The following is a 20,898-nucleotide window of genomic DNA, read 5'->3' as shown; positions in this document are numbered from 1 at the left end:
CACATGGGAGTTTAGTGTGAAGCGTCCCTGAGTGTCCCCTCTGGTACGCCCGTTCATTATGTACAGTCCCAGACTCCGGCACAGGTTCAGCAGCTGTCTCCCGCTCTTGTTGACGACTATGTCATAGCTATTTCTTCTTCTCTGTGCAGACTCCAGGTGGTGGACCTCGCCTACCGGGATGTGCAGGTTTCCATCAGAGGACAGGAAATCTTTCTCTGTTCCAGTCCTGGCGTTTAGGTCGCCGCAGATCAGCACTCTGCCTTGGGACTGGAACTGTGCAGATTCCCTTTGTAGGACCTCATAGATGTCTGGGTTGTGGTAGGTGGACTCAGATGGGGGGATGTATACTGCACAGAGATAGATGTCGTGTTGGCCGTTGAGGATGGAGTTGCTTATTTTTATCCACATGTGGTTGTCACCGCGTTTGATGGCTTTCACATGTTCTTTAAGCTCCTCCTTGAACCATATTAGTATGCCTCCTGAGTGGCGGCCTAGTTTGGTAGTCTTGCTTTTCCGGGCAGCGACAGAGAATTCCTTGTAGCCCATGGGTGTTAGGGATTCATCTTCTGCCCGGGTCCATGTCTCTAGGAGGATTTGGATGTCTATGTTTTTTAGTCTGTCTATAAATTCTATATATACATCAAAGTGTGCATCAACTAGTCCATGGGAAAATAACACTCCCAGCAAATGGAAGGTATCCATGTGCAGTCTGTTCCTATTCATTTAATTTCAGCCTGGGCTGTAATAGATAGGAATAGGACCTGTCTTGAGTTTTTCCCTTGCCTCACAGACCCCTACATGGATTTGTAATAATATATATGGGCATGTCTATGATTCAATTAAAATAATGAGCTGTTTGGTGCAACAGGGGCATTATAATTGCTCTCACAGCACAAAAAGCTATGCTTTCCAGCACTTAGTCCTCTATTCTTCCCTCTCCCTCTGACACAATTGACATGTATACTGCCTGGCCTAGTCAATCATAGCAAGTAGGCTCTCAGAGGCTACTATTGGATAGTGTACCTCTTGGTGTGGGATCACTGAATGCTAGGCATTCCTCTTTATGGGGATATTGTCACTCCTTAGGGAGAGACCACCGTGTAGGTGTGTGGAGTATTATAAAGCCCTTTTCGCTCCACTGTGGGGGATTATGGGAAGAGTATGCAAATATGTTTCCCAGGATGTAAATAGGGAAACACTGCCTCTGTATGCTGCCCTCTATGGGAAGCTCCCTGAACATTATGCCCAACTTTCCAACAAGCCTTTATTGCAATGATGCAGGGTTTTGCCAAGTCAGTATCATCCCAACTGTGGACGGCGCCGTTTCGATCTGATTGGATCTCATCAGCACAGTCAAGGGAGAACTGACTAGGTAGAGGTTTCTAGACCAGATTATGGGGATATTGTCACTCCTTAAAGAGTGACCACCATGTAGGTGTGTTGAGTCTTATAAAGCCCTTTTCGCTCGACTGTGGGGGATTATGGGAAGAGTATGCAAATATGTTTCCCAGGATGTAAATAGGGAAACACTGCCTCTGTATGCTGCCCTCTATGGGAAGCTCCCTGAACATTATGCCCAACTTTCCAACAAGCCTTTATTGCAATGATGCAGGGTTTTGCCAAGTCAGTATCATCCCAACTGTGGACGGCGCCATTTCGATCTGATTGGATCTCATCAGCACAGTCAAGGGAGAACTGACTAGGTAGAGGTGAGAGGCTTCTAGACCAGATTATGGGGATATTGTCACTCCTTAAAGAGTGACCACCATGTAGGTGTGTTGAGTCTTATAAAGCCCTTTTCGCTCCACTGTGAGAGATTATGGGAAGAATATGCAAATATGTTTCCCAGGATGTAAATAGGGAAACACTGCCTCTGTATGCTGTCCTCTATGGGAAGCTCCCTGAACATCATGCCCAAACATCAGGCATTCCTCTATAATACACTCAAAAGCATTGAATTGCCTGCCAGCTGAGCTGTTCTGACATAGCTGTTAGGAGGTGTTGGGAGTAATGGTTATATAAGGACATGCACAAACGGAGAATGGGCTCTGTGCCCTGCAATTGACAGTCTGTCATTGTCTCCTTCATTTGCAATGGTGTCGTGAATGAGAAGTTTGGAACCATACGTGCTACGGACTTTGCTATGAACCGGAACCATAGTGACAAACCCTGTTACTATTTCAGATATAACATCTGTTAGGTTCCAATATGGGGGCTTCATGGTAAGAGTTTCACTCCCACCGCTGTTGTGATGATCTGGGAAACTATCACATACGACACCTCTAGTAGTGGTATGGGGCACACTAACACCTCAGCGATGTGTGCAGGACATCCTGCGGTCACTTGTATTGGCTATCATGGCAGGGCTTCCAACTTTTCATTTTGCTTAGCTTTTTTTCAGCAGGATAATGCTCACCCACATACTTGAAAAGTTTTTCCAGGAATGTCTCTGGCAGACTGAAACACATCCTTGGACACCAGTTGGTCACTAGATTTATTAGGTATTTTTGGGACTAGCTGGTATACCGGCTTTGGCAACCTATGAGTACACAGGATCTATAGGCTAAGCTGCAACATCTGTGGGAAAATGTGTTGCAGAATACCATACAGTACTTGTTTACCTCCATACCCAACCGTATCTTATCTTGTATCCAGTCTAGTGGCGGTCCAAGAGGGTACTAGAGCCCCCTTTCATTTGTAAAGTTTCCCCAATGAACTTACCCTTTCTCTCTAATATTGTGATCACTTACATATATCATCATTACAGTCATACATGGTACACGTACATGTTTTGTTCGATTCCAACAACTCCAACAATGGTAGTTATTTTTTGTCTATGAGGGTATTTGGACATGACTATTACCTCACGTGGAATGGTAAGAGGTGACGGGTGAACCTTTTTTCTTGGATGACTGCTCTGATGAACAGTAAATACTTTTCAATAACACTATCCTGATCTAATTGCAATATCATTTGGATCAACAGTCGGATCATTGAATGATATGAGGATAATCTTAGTAATGAAATTCATTCTCTTCATAAAATAATCTATTCATCTACTTGTCAGGCAGACCTTGAATATTCAATAAGTGTGTTGTACTAGCTCTAAAGCTAAGCGCAGCTCCTTAATCTTATAATACATATGATTACTTCATGTGTATACTGTGTGAACTGTATATTGCTCAAGTGTACGCCTGTACGTACTCTGGTTTACTTATGTCTATCTTAGTAAATCAGGCTACGTTCACACCTGAATAGGATGTCCGTCTGATAAAGATCCGTCAGAAATTAGCCCTACTTTTTCATATCTGGCAATTTCAGATACAGAAATGGATCCATGGTGGATAGTCACCAGACCCTATTAGTTGATGGGGTTCCTCAGGCACCGTCCATCTTTTCAATGATCTGTTTTTGTCTGTTTCTCCTCCAATGGACCAGATGTGCTGAAAAGAAAATGCTGATCTGAATATAGCGTCAGCCAAAATGGTGCACGTTGAGGCAGATAAACTAATACAAATGCACAAGTATTCTGATGTAATTTGCACCAAAAAACTGGAATTCATGCTCTACCCAGGCCTATGCCTGTAGGATAATAGAAGTGGTATTGTATCGTGGCTATTTACACTGGATAAAAGTATTAGTACTACTACTACTTTACCCATTCTCTACCTTCTCTCTGAAGTCCAGTCTAGACTTAAGGATCTTTGAACTTTAACGCCTTCCTGAACATCCACCATAACAGTATGGTAGATGTCCATTATTTAAAGGGGTATTCCCACGTCGCATACTCACCAGTCTTCACTGCTGTAAAATCTTCTTTCTTCCTGGTTTCTTGCATCATTTGGTGGGTGGGGTTTCACATGCAACCTGTCGTTTAGCTCCGCCCCCAAATTAGTGTGTAGCTCCGCCCACCACATAGCGTAATGCTATGGGGCGGCTGAAGGGCCTGTGATGTCATCAAAGGTCCTTAAACACTATATGCACAATATTGGACTATGAAGTACAGGCAGGAGCAACTCCATTCTGTGTTACATACAGAGACAGCCTGTCTCTGCCATAATGAACACAATTGAATTAGCTAGCCTGATAACTGGGAGGACAGAAGACGAGTTCAGGAATGAAAGCAGCTCCTCTCCCCTATCTGATAGCAGGAAGCTAGGTCATGTGGTGCAGACACAGGAATAGCTAGAAACACAGGCTCGCTCCCTGCACTTAGCCCCTCCTCCCTCCCCCCTGAGAGCAGGCAGATACATCACTTGACTTTTGAGCAGATAAGTCAAGGGCTGTGTCAACAATGAATTGAATAACGTAAGATAGTGGACAAACAAAGCAGTTTTGCTGAAGCAATGTATTTAGGAAAAGTCTTACATCCACATTAACAAGCAGTATAGATAGGATCCTTGTGATGGGACAACCCCTTTAAGGATCTTTGAACTTCAACTCCTTCCCGAACATCCACCATAATAGTATGGTAGATGTCCAGTATTTAAATATGGTAGTCACTCATAGCCGCAGGGCCTCTCCTCTGTATTCACTATGCAGCCTGTCATATAAATGTCAGTATTTTGCAATACAAATTCTTTTTTGCAAAGTTTTGGATTTTTCTTAAGGGGTTAAAATGTAAATAATACTACATGAATTTGGTATCCCTGGAATCGTACCGAAATATAGAATACAGGAGACATGTCATGTTGGCACAAACGGCACTTTTTCTCTATTTCCACCCCATTCTAAATTATTTCCAGCTTCACAGTACATTGTACATAATAATAAATGATACTATTATGAAGGCCAAATTCTCCCGCAAACATGAAGCCCTCATATGGGTCAGTGAACGGAAAAATAAAAAAGTTATGGAGTTTGGAAGGTGAGAGTCAAAAATGAAAAGTCGAAAAATGCCACCAGCAGGAAAAGATTAAGATTAGAGATGAGCGAGTAGTATTCGATCGCTGGTTCTTCTCCTACCTTTAGAAGTTTTCTCCCTGCGCAGCGTCCCCGCTTCCTCTTCCGGCTCTGAATTCACTCTGCCAGGCATCGGGCCTGGGCAGAGCTGACTGCGCATGTCCACTTGTAGTGCGGGCATGCGCAGTCGGCTCTGCCTAGGCCCGATGCCTAGCAGAGTGAATTCAAGGCCGGAAGAGGACGCGGGGATTATTATTATTATTTATTTATATAGCACCATTAATTCCATGGTGCTTTACATTTGGGGGTTACATACAATACACAGAATATACAGGTAGATATAATGCTAACAATGACCGACTGGCACAGTGGGGTAGAGGGCCCTGCCCGCGAGGGCTTACAATCTATGAGGGAAGGGGGGTAGAGACAGAAGGAGAGGGGGAGACTGTACAGATGGGGGTGCGGTGATAGTGTTATTGGAGGTTGTAGGCCTTCCTGAATAGGTGAGTCTTCAGGGCCTTCTTGAAGCCTGTGATTGTGGGGGTCAGTCTTATGTGTCGTGGTAAGGAGTTCCAGAGTATGGGGGATGCACGGGAGAAATCTTGGAGACGGTTGTGTGAGGAGCGGATGAGAGCAGAGCGGAGTAGGAGATCATTGGAGGATCTGAGGTTACGTGTGGGCAGGTAGCGGGAGATTAGGTTGGAGATATATGGAGGGCACAGGTTGTGGATGGCTTTGTATGTTAGTGTTAGTAGCTTGAACTCAATTCGCTGGGCTATAGGTAGCCAGTGGAGGGACTGGCAGAGGGGAGCAGCCGATGAAGATCGGGGGGTGAGGTGGATTAAGCGAGCAGCGCAGTTTAAGGTGGACTGGAGGGGGGCGAGGGTGTTTGCTGGGAGTCCATGGAGAAGGGTGTTGCAGTAGTCTAGGCGGGAGATTATGAGGGCCTGGACAAGCATCTTGGTAGTTTCCTGGGTGAGGAAGGGGCGAATTCGGTGGATGTTCTTGAGCTGGAGGCGGCAGGAGGTGTTGAGGGCTTGAATATGTGGCTTGAAGGATAGGTCAGAGTCCAGGGTTACCCCAAGGCATCGGGCCTGTGGAACAGGGGTAATTGTGGTTCCATTAACTTTGATAGATGGGTCAGGTGGAGGGGCCATACAGGATGGGCTGAAGATGATAAACTCTGTTTTCTCCATGTTGAGTTTGAGAAAGCGGGAGGAGAGGAAGGAGGCTACGGCCGCTAAACAATCTGGAACTCTGGCCAGCAGGGAGGTAATGTCTGGTCCAGAGATGTAGATTTGGGTGTCATCGGCATAGCAGTGGTACTGAAAGCCATGAGATTCTATGAGTTGGCCCAGGCCAAGGGTGTAGATGGAGAACAGGGAGAAGAGAACAGGGAGAAGAATCCAGCCCGACCCTCATTCATGGACTTGGTAAGTAGAATTTTATTGAATTTTGCGTACCCCTGAAACGAGCATTTCCCCCCATAGACTATAATGGGGTTCGAAACCCGTTCAAACAGTCGAACAATGTGCGGCTGTTCAAAACGATTTTTCAAACCCCGAACATTTTAGTGTTCGCTCATCTCTAATTAAGATCCTTGAGCAGACCCTGTATACATCTCTCATCTCTATCAGGCGGCAATACACAGATATGCAGTAGTGACGTCCTGTGTCCTTCGCTGGAGCCACTTATTGGCCGCAGTGGTCATGTGCAGTGGGGACCACTGCCGGAATAAAGCACCGGAGTAGCTGGACTGTGCTGCACTGGAGCACCGGGGAAAGGTATGTTTTTTGTTTTTTTTTCACCTTCTTCCTAAAATCTAAAAAAAAAGCCAACTATGGTCCCTTAGAAGCTTTTGGTTCAGCTGTCCAAACCGTCTATATTATAATTTGCAATTGCATGGGGCTACCGGTGATGTATGAAAGGTGACGTCACTGGTAACACCCATGTGACCACTGAGGTCAGTGATTGGCCACAGTGATCCTGTGAGAGAACCCTCAGAGGTTCAAACCAGCCCTTGCACCAGAGGAAAAGGGGGACTTGCTGTGTGAACAGAAGGTAGGTACAGTGGCGTAACTAAAGTCTTGTGGGCCCTGGTGCAATCTTGTGTCCGGGGCCCCCTATTTCATCCTCCTTGGCTTATGGGCCAGATGGAAGCTGCAATCTCAGTACTGATGCCAGTGCATATGGGCCCCCTAAGGCTCCTGGGCCCCGGTGCGACTGCACACCCTCGAGTTATGCCCCTGGGTAGGTGAGTATTCTTTTTTTATTTTATAACACCCCTGGGTTTTCCATTTAACCTGGAAAACCCCTGAAACTCAGTCTTAGTCTGTTTTAACTTTTCCTTTGGATAAGCCCTTTAAGTGAAGGAGTAGTTATGAGCGGAGTTAAATAGGATCCATTGTGCAGATTTATAGGTAAACAAAGGCGAAACTGAAATCTATCCCGTGATGTGTTTCATACAATACAATAAGGAAGACTAGTGCATTAATAACTGGAAGTAGCCAATGTGCGGGACACACTGAGTGAATGAGGGCACTGTTAGGTGTTCGACATTGTGTGACTCCATTACACTATGCTACTCACGCACTTCTTCTTAAAGGTATTTTTATGGGCCGCTGTTCCCATTATACTCCCCTGCTAAAGCATTGAGGAGCATAGTAACAAAGCTATTTCTTTTTTAATGGCAATGGGGAATTGCTCGTGTGAATATAAAATCAGTTTTTGGGTTGGTTATACCTATACCATCTATATAAATCTCTTCCTCCAAAAAGCATCATTTCCATTTTAATAATGAATTAACGCAGAAAATGAATGCCACAACAGACGGATACATAAAAAAATCCACGTGCTTGGGTCACTTTAAATAATATCCCATTGGATTTATTAACATTTTTCATTTACTATGGATTTAATATACTTTTTAATAAAAAAAAAGCTTGAAATGACCTCTGCTTCGGCTCCTCCGCAGAATGAATGGTCTATTCTATAAGTAAGAAAGTCATCGTATTCCCGGCCTATTGAAAAGAACAAAATACACTTTACATTAAGATAAAACCATTTGTTATAAAATCTTGCGGGATGAAACATGAAGAGGCCAAAGCTGCAGGTATAAAGCTATTTTCCTACCTATTTAATATTGAGGAGAAGGGCAGGATGTTATTGAAAAGGAATCGAAAATCAGGGGGGAAAAGCACATCCTAGCGCGGAGTGCAGAAGGGGTTTTTATGAGATGCTTTTAGCAGTGTTTTCACCAAGGAAATAACACGGCATTAATCTTGTGAATCACATAGCAATGGATCAGACTGCTCACAAAGCTGCTGTGGTAGTATAACAACGGGTAACACTAGTGCTAGAGCTAAAGTATGGAGATAAAACAGCCTGGGGGGCTCCTATGGGAACTGGAGATTAGATACGATACACAAAATCCTTGGTAGAGACATCAGAGGCTTCTTTGGCTCTGAAAAGTTTATGGGTTTGTAAAGCATTAAAAAAAAGAAAATCTAAAAAAGTCAGGTGGTTTACTTTGGGCCCTGCTATCAGTGGCAAGTTAAAGGGGTTATGCCACCTTGTGGATAGATAATAAATACCTGATTTCTGGGGGCTTGACCCCAGAGACTTCCACCGATCCTGAAAATAGGGGGTGTTTTTTCCTCTGTTGCGCATTCAGCTTCAATGTAGACGTTTTACTTGTTGGATGGACTAACTTGTGCTATATTAGTTCTCTGTACCTCCCAACTGTCCAGTGGGTTAGGTGGTGAATCTCAGGCCCAGTTCACATCTGCATTTGGGTTTCCGTTTAAGGAGTCTGCTCGGGGACCCCCCAAATGGAAATCTATGTGCGGTTACTTAAGGAAACCTGCAGACCCGACAGATTATAAAAGGGTCCGTGTGGTTTCTGCACGAAACACAAGGAGAGAAATATTTATAGGGCCTTAGGCCCCACATTGTGGAAACACACTGTTTTTTGTTGCAGATTTTAAGATAACATAAGATAATCCTTTAATAGTCCCACAGTGGGGAAATTTCAGTATGTTACAGCACCAAAGTAATACAGATACAGGATAATACACAGTAATATCTTATGGAAGTAGACACACATATGCTGAGAAGAGAAGATATATTAGGAGTCCGTAGCAACTTAGGAAGAGAAGAAAGAAAGAAGGAAGACTTCATAGTCATATTCATTTAGTTCTCTGTGCGGAGTGATCTTCGTTTGGTCTGATGTAGATTATACAGCCTGGTCGCAGTTGGAAGGAAGGACCTGCGATAGCTCCTTCTCACACTTGGGGTGAAGCAGACGGTCACTTACAGAGCTGCCAAGTGCCATCAAGGTCTCATACATGGGGTGGGATTTGTTCTCCAGCATGGAGCTCACCACGGACAGTATCCTTCTGTCACCCACCACCTGTACTGGGTCCTAGGGGCTCCCCAGGACAGAGCTGGCCCTCCTGATCAGCCTGTCAAGTCTATTTCTGTCCCTGGTTGATATACTGCTCCCCCAGCAGGCCATACCGAAAAAGATGGCTGAAACAAGCACAGAGTTGAAAAAGGCCCTAAGAAGTGGCCCCTGGATTCCAAAGCCCCTCAGCCTCCTGAGCAGGTAGAGTCTGCTGTGACCCTTTCTGTGCAGCGCCTCCAGGTGATCAGCTCAGTCTAGATTATTATTGAGGAGCACACCCAGGTACTTATAGGTCTTGACTATCTCAATGCATGTCCCTTGGATCTCCACTGGGGTTGGAGCACTTCTCCGTTTACTAAAGTCCACCATCATCTCCTTGGTCTTCCCAGCATTAATCCTGAGGTGGTTCAGCTGGCACCATTCAACAAAATCCTGGTTTAAGTCTCTGTATTCCCTATTGTCACCATCAGTGATAAGGCCGACTATAGCAGAGTCATCGGAGTACTTCTGTAAGTAACAGCTGGATGAGTTGTGCCTAAAGTCAGCAGTGTACAGTGTGAAGAGAAATGGGGCAAGAACTGTCCCTTGTGGTGCCCCCGTACTACAGATCACAGTGTCAGACACACAGTCCTGGGCTCTCACATACTGAGGGCGGGTTGTCAGGTAGTCTAGGATCCAGTTGGACAGGTGATGGTCCACTCCACCAAGGTTCAGCATCTCCCTCAGTAGCCTTGGCTGAATGGTGTTGAACGCACTGGAGAAGTCAAAGAACATTATTTTCACAGTGTTCCCTGGTTTCTCCTGGTGAGAGAGAGCTCTATGAAGAAGGTGGATGATGGCGTCATCTACCCCAATGCCCGGCCGATAGGCAAACTGAAGGGGGTCCAGAGCGGAGCACACTAGGGAGCATGGGTGTGTCAGGACCAGTCTCTCTAGGACCTTCATCAGGTGGGATGTCCGTGCTACAGGTCGGTAGTCATTGTAGCCCATCGGGTTCAGTTTCTTTGGGACTGGTACCACACAAGATGTTTTCCACAGTTGAGGTACCACTCCCAGTTTCAGACTCATATTGTACATGTGCGTAATAATACCACACAGCTGGTCACCGCACATTTTATGAACCCTTGCGCTTAAACCATCGGGTCCTCCGGCCTTGTCTGCTTTAATCCTCTTGATTTCCCTACACACTTGAAACTCCTTGATGATCAGATAGCAGATTGCAATTTACTGCCAGTCGGTGGGGGTTGGGTCTTGGTGTGTGAGGAGAGGGGGGTTGACTGGCATGCTGGTGAAGGGAGAGTTGGTTTGGAGTCAAATCTATTGAAGAATAGATTAAGCTTGTTAAGCCACTTCCTGTCACCTATCTGGTGATCTGCCTTTTGTTTGTTGTTTATATCCGGATATCACCTTCAGGCTATCCCACACCTTTGAGGCTCTACCTTCCCCCATCTGTAGTTCCATCTTCCGCCTGTAGTTGGCTTTCCCCTCTCTGATCAGTTGTCTTAGCTGTTTCTGCACCTCCCCCAGGCCATTTTTGTCCCCAGACCTAAAGATTCTCTTTTTCTGCTTGAGAAGGGCTTTAATCTCAGAGTTAATCCATGGTTTGTTATTGGAGAAACACCTCACCTTTCTAGTTGATAACGTGCAGTCCACACAGAAATTAATGTAGTCTGTTATGCAGTGTGTGAGTCCCTTAATGTCACCTGGAAATGAGTCTTGAAACACTTCCCATAATGTTATATTAAAACAGTCCCTCAGAGTCTCGACACTTTCCACTGACCAAATTTTCACTCTACGGGTAACCTCTGGTTCTCTGCTCACCAGTGGAGTGTAAGTGGGTCACAGATGTACCAGGTTGTGGTCTGATCTGCCTAGGGGTGGTAGGGCAGATGAGTTATATGTATCCCTTACATTAGCAAAGAGCAAGTCCAGCATTTTGTTGTCTCTTATGTGGCAGGTTACATACTGTGTGAAACCTGGTAGAGTGGATGCTGGAGAGGCATGGTTGAAGTCTCCAGACACCAGGAGGAGGGCATGGGGGTGAGATGATTGCAGCTCGCTTACAACAGCATGGAGGACTTCACAGGCAGCGTCAGCTTTAGCAGAGGGGGGGACATATGCAGCTAGCACGATAACATGTGATAGTTCCCTTGGCAGGTAATAAGGTCTCGTGCTCATGGCTAGTAGTTCAATTTCCCTTTCACACGATTGTTTCTTAACTACAATATGTCCTGGATTACACCATCTCTCATTCACAAATTTAAAAAAAAATAAAAAAATATTGCAAGCCCTCCTCCCTTGCGCTTACCGCACTCCAGCGTCCAGTCCGCACGACAAAGTTTGAAGCCCAGCAAGGAGGCATGTGTGTCTGGGGTGATTTCAGCAAGCCAAAGTCAGGAATGGACGTACCAAAAAAAGGAAACTTCTAAGCATTTCCTTCATAATTTCTATTCCTTTTCAAAACACTTCTGACTTTGGTTCAAAAAAATCTGCAATAAAAAAAATGCTGCGTTTCTGCAACTTGGGGCCTTACCCTTACAATATGTAAATCTGCCATGGCACGCTTAGCACATTCTATCCTTCTTTCAGTTGTTTGAAAGTTGGGAGGCATGATATTAAGACTAGTAGCAATATCAAGCAGCTGATGTTTATAGGGTTCACCCACCAGCACTGAACAGATATTGATGGCTATTCCTAATGATAGGCCATAAAAAAACAAGCAAACAAACAAAGATTAGGCTTCTCTAGCAGTACAGTACAGTCAGACTCCTGTTCATGGGATCAAAATTGTCAGATCCCTACCAATCATGAAGTTTTTCCTCTATCCTATTGACAGGGAATAACTTCTAAACTCCTTTAAATAGTCATTAACTTTTTAGACAATTTAGTCTAATTTCATAGAGCGTGTGATTCTGGATTAAAATATTTTGAGAAGGTGACAGGCAGAGTGCTAGAGTCCAGATACATCAGCCCCAGGTTTCTGACATATGTGTGGTCTAGGGCGGATCTGGAGTAGGCCTCAGCCCAGGTGTAGATCCTGGGCTCATTACTGGGCCAGAAAAACACTGCAGATCCTGTAGTTCCATGAGGTGAAAGGAGGTGTACGGTTTTGTCCTGTAACCCTGAGTCCGTTGAGTCTATATTGCGCTTGTTTTGTTCATGTGGCTGGAAGTAAGCCACACATGTAGTTAGGTTAACCTACTGTCTAGTTAGTCACTCAGATGAGCAGGTTTTTATTTTGGTTTTGCCTGAAGACTGTATTTTGTTTTGCTCATTTTGTGCCTGAAGTCAAGATTTATTTATTTTCCTGTTTGTTTTTTACTAAATAAACCAGTTTTCTGCACGTTTTGTGTCCGTCTTGACTGTTTGGGTCCTCACCACTGCTTCTCCCGAGCTAACTTTCCCCAGAATATAATTAAAAATATGGCTGCTTTCTGCTTGAAAAACAACGCTAAAGTTCCTGCCACTAAGTGTCTCTCTTCTAGGTAAGAGCGGGTTCACACCTGTGCCCGGTCTCCGCTTGCCAGTTTCCGTCTTCTGCCAAGAGAAACTGGACAGGAGACAGAAACCCGTCAGGGCTCGTTCACATCTGCGTTGTCCTCTCCGTTCTGCAAGTTTCCGTTTCCTGCATAAAACAGAGGCAGGATACGGAAACCTGCAGGACTCTTTCAAACCCATTCATTTGAATGGGTGAGAAAGCTGTCCGGCCGTGAGCGGCGGTGAGCGTTTTGCTCTCTCCGCCGCAAAACCGGGTTTTTTAATCCGGACACAGAGTCGGACATGCAGTACTCTGTGTCCGGATTAAAAAATCCGGTTTCGTGGCGGAGAGCATAAAACGCTCACCGCCGCTTATGGCCGGACCCGGTCTGTGCTTTCCGTCTTCTGGCATGCAGAAGACGGAAAGCACAGAACGGAGAGTAGAACGCAGGTGTGAACCTAGCGTCAGTCAGTTTTCAAACCCATTCACTTGTTATGGGTTTGCAAAGTGACTGCCCATGTGCGTCTTCTGCATCTCCGCAGCGAAACCGTTTTTTTTTTTTTTTTAAATTGGATACAAAGTCCTGCATGTCCGACTTGCAGAGAGGCAGAAGACGCTCATGGGCGGACACTTTGCAACCCATTCAAGTGAATGGGTTTTATTATTATTATTGTTTATTTATATAGCACCATTAATTCCATGGTGCTTTGAAAATTGACTGCCGGGTTTCCGTCTCCTGTACAGTTTCTCTCAGCAAAAGACGGAAACCTGAAAGCAGAGACCAGGGCGTAGGTGTGAACCTGCCCTAATTTGCAATTCACTTCCTGTTGCTAGCCAATGTCTGTCCATAAATACATGAGATAAACAAGATGGGATCATATGTATCTTATCTGTTTTCCTGCATGTACTTGCCCTGTATTTGGAGTCCAGTGTTTTTGGATCTCATATACTATGGTCAATAAGAATGGGAGGGGCAAACAACTTTTTATTGTACATGCCCCCGCCTCATAGACAAATGTAAAATATTGGTATGTTCTATTGATGGATAGAGCGCAGTCTTAGGGCCCCTTCACACGGAGTTTACGCCCGTGTATTATGTATGCGCTCGGTGTATTCTGTACATTTTACACGTCTAAAAATACACGTGTAAAATGTAGTAAGCCATTGAGTTCAATGGCATGTTCGTATAACGCACGTCTTTTTATACGAACATGCCATTGAACTCAATGGCTAACTACATTTTACACGTGTATTTTTACACGTGTAAAATGTACAGAATACACGGAGCGTAAACTCTGTGTGAAGGGGCCCTCACACTCGGCTCATAGCTTTGTTCGGGTTTCCATTGTACAGACCCAAAGAACGAAAACGTAATCTGCTGAAAAAGCAGATACACACTGACGCCATAGACTATAATGGGGTCCGCCGGGTTTCTGCCCGAAAAATAAGCAGAGAAAAACCCTGATTGTAGGACTTGCTCCACATTATTCAAATGAATTTCAGGGTGTGAACACAGTCTTACAGAGATTACAACTTTTTTGTCCAGAATTTCCATATGTATTCCATATGTATGCACAGCTTTTCCCACTTGTTTTGTGTTAGTCATTGTTATATAATACTAATATATATTTCCCATATATCCACCACCAGATACGTCTCCTCCCCCCTAGCAGGGCGGCTGAGGTGACTGTGGGCCATGAAGTGTACCACACACATGACTATTTGCTTCAGTCTTATACACTTCCCAGTGAACCCCATCAGCCTCACACCTAAGCCTAGCCAAAGCTTCTCCAGCACACATGACTATTAACCCTCTCCGCCCGTCACCACTGACAGAGTGCTGGAACTTGTAGTCCAGGGCTGATTGGAATCTCACGTTTATTAACGAAGAAAAAACTACCCGTCCCAGAAAGCATTGCGACCCGAGTCACGTGACGAATCACTCCTAAGCTGTGGCGTGACGTCACGGGAGTGAGGTGTTGGGGGAGGAGTCGCCGCCCCTTTGCTGCTGTCCCACGCTCTTCCCTTCCTTCTAGGTAACAAGCCCTGATTGACAGCTGGCTAGCCCAAATTTAGACTGTGCGTCTGCAGTCCGGCAGCTGGGGCTGTGTTTATGGCTGTAGCCTGTAAAAACAAAACAATGTGGCAAGAGTGAAGCATGCAACAGGGCTGCAGACACAAGTGTAGGGGCTGCACATGAGTAGTAGTGTGCCCACTCTGCCCATCAGTGGCAGGCAGCAATAGTAGTGGCTGCTGAGAAGTAGTCCAGGACTCAGGAAGTCCCTCTTCTTCCTCTTCATCATCTTCTGCTAGATGCTCAGTCACCCTGACTCGCTCGCAGGTGACTCCTCACTCCTGTCCTGAACTTTGCTTCAGATTTTGGTGCTCATCAGTGAGCCCGGCACATCACAGGCATGAAACATGGCGTCCGTCAAGGTGGCAGTGCGAGTGCGTCCCATGAATCGCAGGTAAGAAGTCGCCTAGGATAAATCTGTAACGTATTGGAAAGCGTAATATTACCATATGTGCCTGGTCTATATGTTATGTGTTATCGTACAAAATATTGTCACTCCTTTAGGCTGTATTCACACCACCGTGCGGGTTCTGGGTCAGGATTATTCTCTGTATTTTATACGGATCCATTGACTATCAGTCCATGGATCCGGCTAAACCTACTTTTTCATGGATCTTAGGTAGTACTCGCCTTTGTGTGAACCTTATTGATTGTACTGTCTGTACTCCGCACTGGTTGAATTCGCTCAAGGCTGGATCTACACGACGACTCGTTTTGTGACTTTTATTAGAGCTGTAAGACAAAAAAACCCACACAAAACGGCCGGATTGCAGACATGTCGCACACAGCTTACTAGTCACATGCAACCTGCATTATAGAAGTTTTGTGCGAATTGTAGCCAAATATCTAAGTTGATGGTTTGGCCTTCCCTGCCATACGCAGAAGAAGCTTCCATTGTCCAGAGCCAACCATATCAACTGAACGGTACAGGGTTTGTTTGTCAGACTCCCATCATCAGATACTGAGGGTCTGTAATGTTGACAGGTAATCTGTATAAAAAAAAAAAAAATAAAAAAATGTTGGGGCCGGAGAAACCCTCTGAAGAAGTTGTCCAGAATTAAAAAAAAAAAATTTGTCTACACAACGTATACTTCTGTAAATGGTGACCATTAAAATGCGTTTTAGAATTCAACAGAAAATCAGCTGTGTTTAAGGCGGTGTTCCCACTTAGGTCTGCCAGCTGAGGGTCTGACAGTGGGGACCACTAGCAATCCTGAGCACAGCATGCCCCCAAGTCCCATGTAATGCTTGCTTCACATCTGCGTTGGTATTCCGTCCCCCCTTCCCTAAATTACTAAACGCAATTGCAAGCGCTGTGCAGTAAAAGCACATGGATCCCAAAGACTATAATAGGGTCCGTGTGCTTGCCACACGCTGCCCACACGAATTATGTGGGCAGGAAAGTAGATTGTGAACTACTTTCCTGTCCGCATGATCCCTGGGGAGATCTGGCAGCAAGCACACGGACCCCACTATAGTCTATGGGGTCTGTGTGCTTTCACTGGCACACCGCTTGCAGTTGCGTTCGGTATTCCATTGGGGGGGTCCTCATGCGGATTCCCCCGGACGGAATACCAACGCAGGCCTAAGAATGAAGTTTTAGTGCCCGGTTTCTCACTGAAATGAATGAAACACTGGTGACGTGCACTACCGCTATCTACACGCAAGGGACCCCTTCAATCGGACACTTATCCCCTATCCTGTGGATAAGGAACAACTGTTGTTAGTAGGAGAACCCCTTTAAGGAGGACCTATCACCAGGTCTGAGCATACCTCATCTGATAGGAGCTGTCACCCTCAGTATTTTGGTGTTTTGTTTATCCGAATCCATTCAAAAGATGTAAGCCCTTACTGCAAATTAAAGTATACTAGCCAAGTGGGCGGTAACACTGTGGTATCTCTGGGGCGGGGTCTCTGTGCTGTCATTGATGCAATGTTACCGCCCCATTGCAACACTAACAATTGAAAGTCAAACATTTTTGCGTATATTAAATAGGAACCTTCTGTGGTCTGAGCCTTGTCAGAAACTCAGCCGTGGTTTCCTTACTGTGGTCAGGTTATAACTACATGAAGGAGAAAACCCGGCCACAGTAAGGAAATCATAGCTGGGATTCTGAGAAGTCCCAGACCATAGAAAGTTCCTACATTCATGGTCGTATCCAATAGCAATTGATAAAGACAAAAGATGTCACCACTTAGACGGGTAGAGAAAATCTTTATTATGTGAAATTTTTAATTCTTTATATTATTGAGAAAACCCAATAAAAATCCGAAAAGCTGTGTGCTTATTGATATCCCCATCTTCACGGCTCCTGCAGAAACTGTAAGGCTAGAGGCGAAAAAGTGCCGTGGGGAAAACCGCGGCGCTAACGCATTACGGCTTTTCCTGCTGAGTTTTCTCTGCGGACTTTCTGCTTCATTTATATCTATAAGGAAACCGCCGGTGTTTCTGTATAATTGACATGCTGCAATTTCCAAAACCGCAACTTTTCCGCCGCGTGTATTTTTCTCCATTGTATATATGGGATTCACTAGAGTCCCTTCCACTTTGCCGGGACTGTAAAACGCTACGTGGGGCCTCAGCCTAAGGGCTAGTTCACACGTGGGCAAAGGGGAGTTTTTTTTTCTTTTTTTTCTTTTTTTTTTTAAATGTAGATTGTGAGCCCCACATAGAGCTCACAATGTAAATTTTTTCCCTATCAGTATGTCTTTGGAATATGGGATGGAAAACCATGCAAACACGGGGAGAACATACAAACTCCTTGCAGATGGTTTTCTGCCCTTGGCGGGATTTGAACACCAGGACTCCAGCGCTGCAAGGCTGCAGTGCTAACCACTGAGCCACCGTGTGGCCCCGATAAAGGGGAGTTTTTTGACAGCGGATTTCGCTTCAAAAACTGCCCCTTTACAATAGTGGTCTATGTAGACCGCTAGCTTTTTTTTTTCCTCCTAGCGGTTTATCGCTGCTAGCGGAAAAAAGAAGCGACATGACCTTTCTTCAGGCGGAAAACGCCTGAAGAAATCCATAGAAGTGAATGGGAGGCGAAAACCGCGCGTTTTTTTTGCACACAAAACCGCGTGTTTTTTTGCAAAAAACCGCGCGGTTTTCGCCCGTGGTTTCTATAGCACATATAGGGAAAAAAAACCCTAGCGAAAACCGCTAGCGAAAACCGCGTCATAAACCGCGCAGAATGCAAAAAACCGCGTCGAAAAAACTCCCCGCGGTTTTTAACCTCGCACAAATAAGCTAGGCGGTTTTCACGTGTGAACTAGCCCTAAGGGAATAAGTGCTCCCTCCAAAGTGTCCCTCTTCAGGAGGGACAATCCCTATTTTTGTCCAAAGTCCTTTTTCTATTTTTTAATGCTAGAAATAGATGTGTTTTAATAAACCTATTGATATTGTTCGGAAAACGAACTATAGGGTTCCTAGCTGTATAATACGCAAGGTTCGCACTTAGCGGACCGGCGGAACGGAGACTTGAATGCAGATGTGAATCTAACGTAAACTCGTCTGAATGATATTCAACGTATTGCGACTCCCACACCACATTGGCTTTCCTCACGGTGACGTGGGAGGCGCAAAACGACAAATTAGTAGTAAATCCCCCATAGTGAAATGTTAAAGGGGTTGTTCAGGGACTTTAAGATGACGGACTACTTCCAGACATTTGTTCAAGCTGTTTCGGACCCTGGGTCACGTGCTGAGGACTGACCCCTGACCCCTGGCCTCCTCCTTTCTCTTTACTATAGTGTTCTTGTCCCCCGATGGGCTTTGTTGCCCATACCAACCAAGTACAGATCAGCTCCATTAAACTCCATGCAGTGGTCATGTAATGGTTAAAATAGACAGATTTCCCTCTGATGAGTGTGTACATAGCCCTAGGCCCAGAATAGCCATAATTACTAATAGGTTTACCCATAATACGTTAGAGGAATGTCTTTATTGAGTTACGGCTAATTCCTGTAAGTCAGTGACCGTGTAAAGCTATTACACATGGTAGTGACTGGCCCCCATTACCACGATACAGACACCTACATGGTGAGACGACAGGGATGTGTCCCAGCTGCCGGGACGTCACCAGCCGAGGAAGAGCCCTGCCAAGTGACAAGGCAGAATATCTTCTATACCCATCGATAGCATACAGCGTTACATTGTACAGAAGATGTCTGGAGATCTTCAGGGTTAAATGCCATGTCCGCCCCATTTCTGTACAATGAAATGTTTGTCTGGGGCTGTCCAGCCTGTAATGTAATCCTAGCATTGCCTGTACCGCGTATGCTGTGTCTGAATACACCCTTATACACTGCTGTTTTCAGTTGCTCTCTTCTCTCTCTAATATTGGGTCTCCTTTTTTCTCTTACAGCCGTATGCTCTCATGCGAAAGCTTATTTAAAGGGGTTAAATGGAATAATATAACTTTCCAGTGCATTCCCTGCACTGGTTAAAGGGGTTGTCTTGCCTCTATTATCGATGGTCTATCCTAAGGCTGGTCTTACACGACCGTAGTGGTTTTTGCGGTCCGCAATTTTCGGATCCGCAACAAATTTCCCTCTAAAAACTCATTCCGTAGACGTCCGTGCCCAACCGCAGAGTGCATCCGCAACGTTCCATGTGTATCCGTATTATGCGGATCCGCAAAAAACAACACACCACAAAACACACGTTGACATCCGCAATTGCGGATATACACTGATGTATGTTCGTGTATATCCACATAACTGCACGCGCCCATAGACTGGTATGGGACAGTCCGTGCTGTAAAAACACGGCCATTACGGACATGCGGTATACTGTCCTGACCACGGCTATGGCCGCATAGAAAACAGTGGGTCCGCAATTTAAAACCCACAATTGCGGACCATTTGCGGTCTTAAACTACGGTCGTGTAAGACCAGCCTTTAAGGTAGCCAGGGGTAGGGAACCTTTGGCTCTCCAGCTGCTGTGAAACTACAACTCCCATCATGCTCCATTCACATCCATGGGAGCTCCAAGAACAGCAGAGCAAGAATGCATGCTGGGAGTTGTAGTTTTGCAACAGCTGGAGAGCCGTACGTTCCCTACCCCTGGGGTAGAATATCAATGTTAGATTTGGGACCCCTACAGATGCTATATATGCCATTGTGCTACAAGCAACGCTGAAAGAATACGTTGGTCTCAGAGGCGTAGTGATTGGGGCTTTACTGGGCTACCAGGCACTGGACCCCAAAAGTCCCTCTGCCTTATAAAACACCCTTGTATGCTAAATGCTACAGTGAAGGTAGGGGTCACATTAGAGATTTTTGCATTGGGGGCCCAAGAGCTTCAGGTTACACCTTTGACTGGCCACATTGTATGAGTCTAGCTGTATTCATGAGCCGAGTCCCAGCCCTGACCCTGCAAGAGTGATTGACCGGCCGCTGTATATAACTGCATACAGGATAGCCTATCACTTCCCCTGTCCTAAGAGGTTGGAGGAGAATGGGGTAAGTGCTGTGCTAAATGGAGTCCTACTATGAGGCCGAAGTATTCTTTCAAAGCTCTTAGTAGCCAATTGGCACACCATTTTAGGGCCATTTTGTCTGTCATATCTGCCTTATGTTTCTTTTAATAGAATTCAATAGAATTAAACAAGAATTTCTGCTTTTAGCTCTTATTTTATTTCTTTCCTCTTTCTTATATGGTGCCAACATATATAGTGCTCTCTACAATCGTCACCATTCTCTTCACTCCCTGTCTCCAATAATGATCAAAATCTGATTTCCACATCTTAAACGTATTAGGATCATTTTCATGGAAAACTACTTAAAGGGACCCTGGGTCAAATTTACTTACTGATGACCTATCCACAGTATGGGATCTGCCAGGGTTTGACACCCGAACCCTGCACAAATCAAATGCTCTTACAGTCTCCGGGTGCCGGAAGCTGCTAATGGCCAGGCGTTGCGTGCAGCGCTGATACAATAACAAACAGCTTCAACTCACCGGAACCATGGATATTTAAGATAAGATAAGATAGTCCTTTAATAGTCCCACGAGTATATAGTGGTCTGCGCTACTGT

General features: G+C 45.2%; 1 protein-coding gene across 2 annotated transcripts in view; it reads left to right on the top strand.

The window, feature by feature from the left end:
* Nucleotides 1–14,771: 14,771 nt before the first annotated feature.
* Nucleotides 14,772–20,898, top strand: part of KIF16B (kinesin family member 16B) — a 241,358-nt gene continuing 235,231 nt past the window's right edge. For both annotated transcript variants that reach the window (XM_075267378.1, XM_075267376.1), the window contains exon 1: nt 14,772–15,253. In XM_075267378.1, coding sequence (XP_075123479.1) covers nt 15,207–15,253 — 47 coding nt within the window. In that variant the 5' untranslated portion in view covers nt 14,772–15,206. The remainder of the gene's footprint in view (nt 15,254–20,898) is intronic.

The sequence above is a fragment of the Leptodactylus fuscus genome, chromosome 3 (assembly GCF_031893055.1).
Source record: "Leptodactylus fuscus isolate aLepFus1 chromosome 3, aLepFus1.hap2, whole genome shotgun sequence".
In the NCBI taxonomy this organism is placed as follows: domain Eukaryota; kingdom Metazoa; phylum Chordata; class Amphibia; order Anura; family Leptodactylidae; genus Leptodactylus; species Leptodactylus fuscus.
Note: the sequence above shows the minus strand (reverse complement) of the source record. Positions and strands in the feature narration are given on the sequence as shown.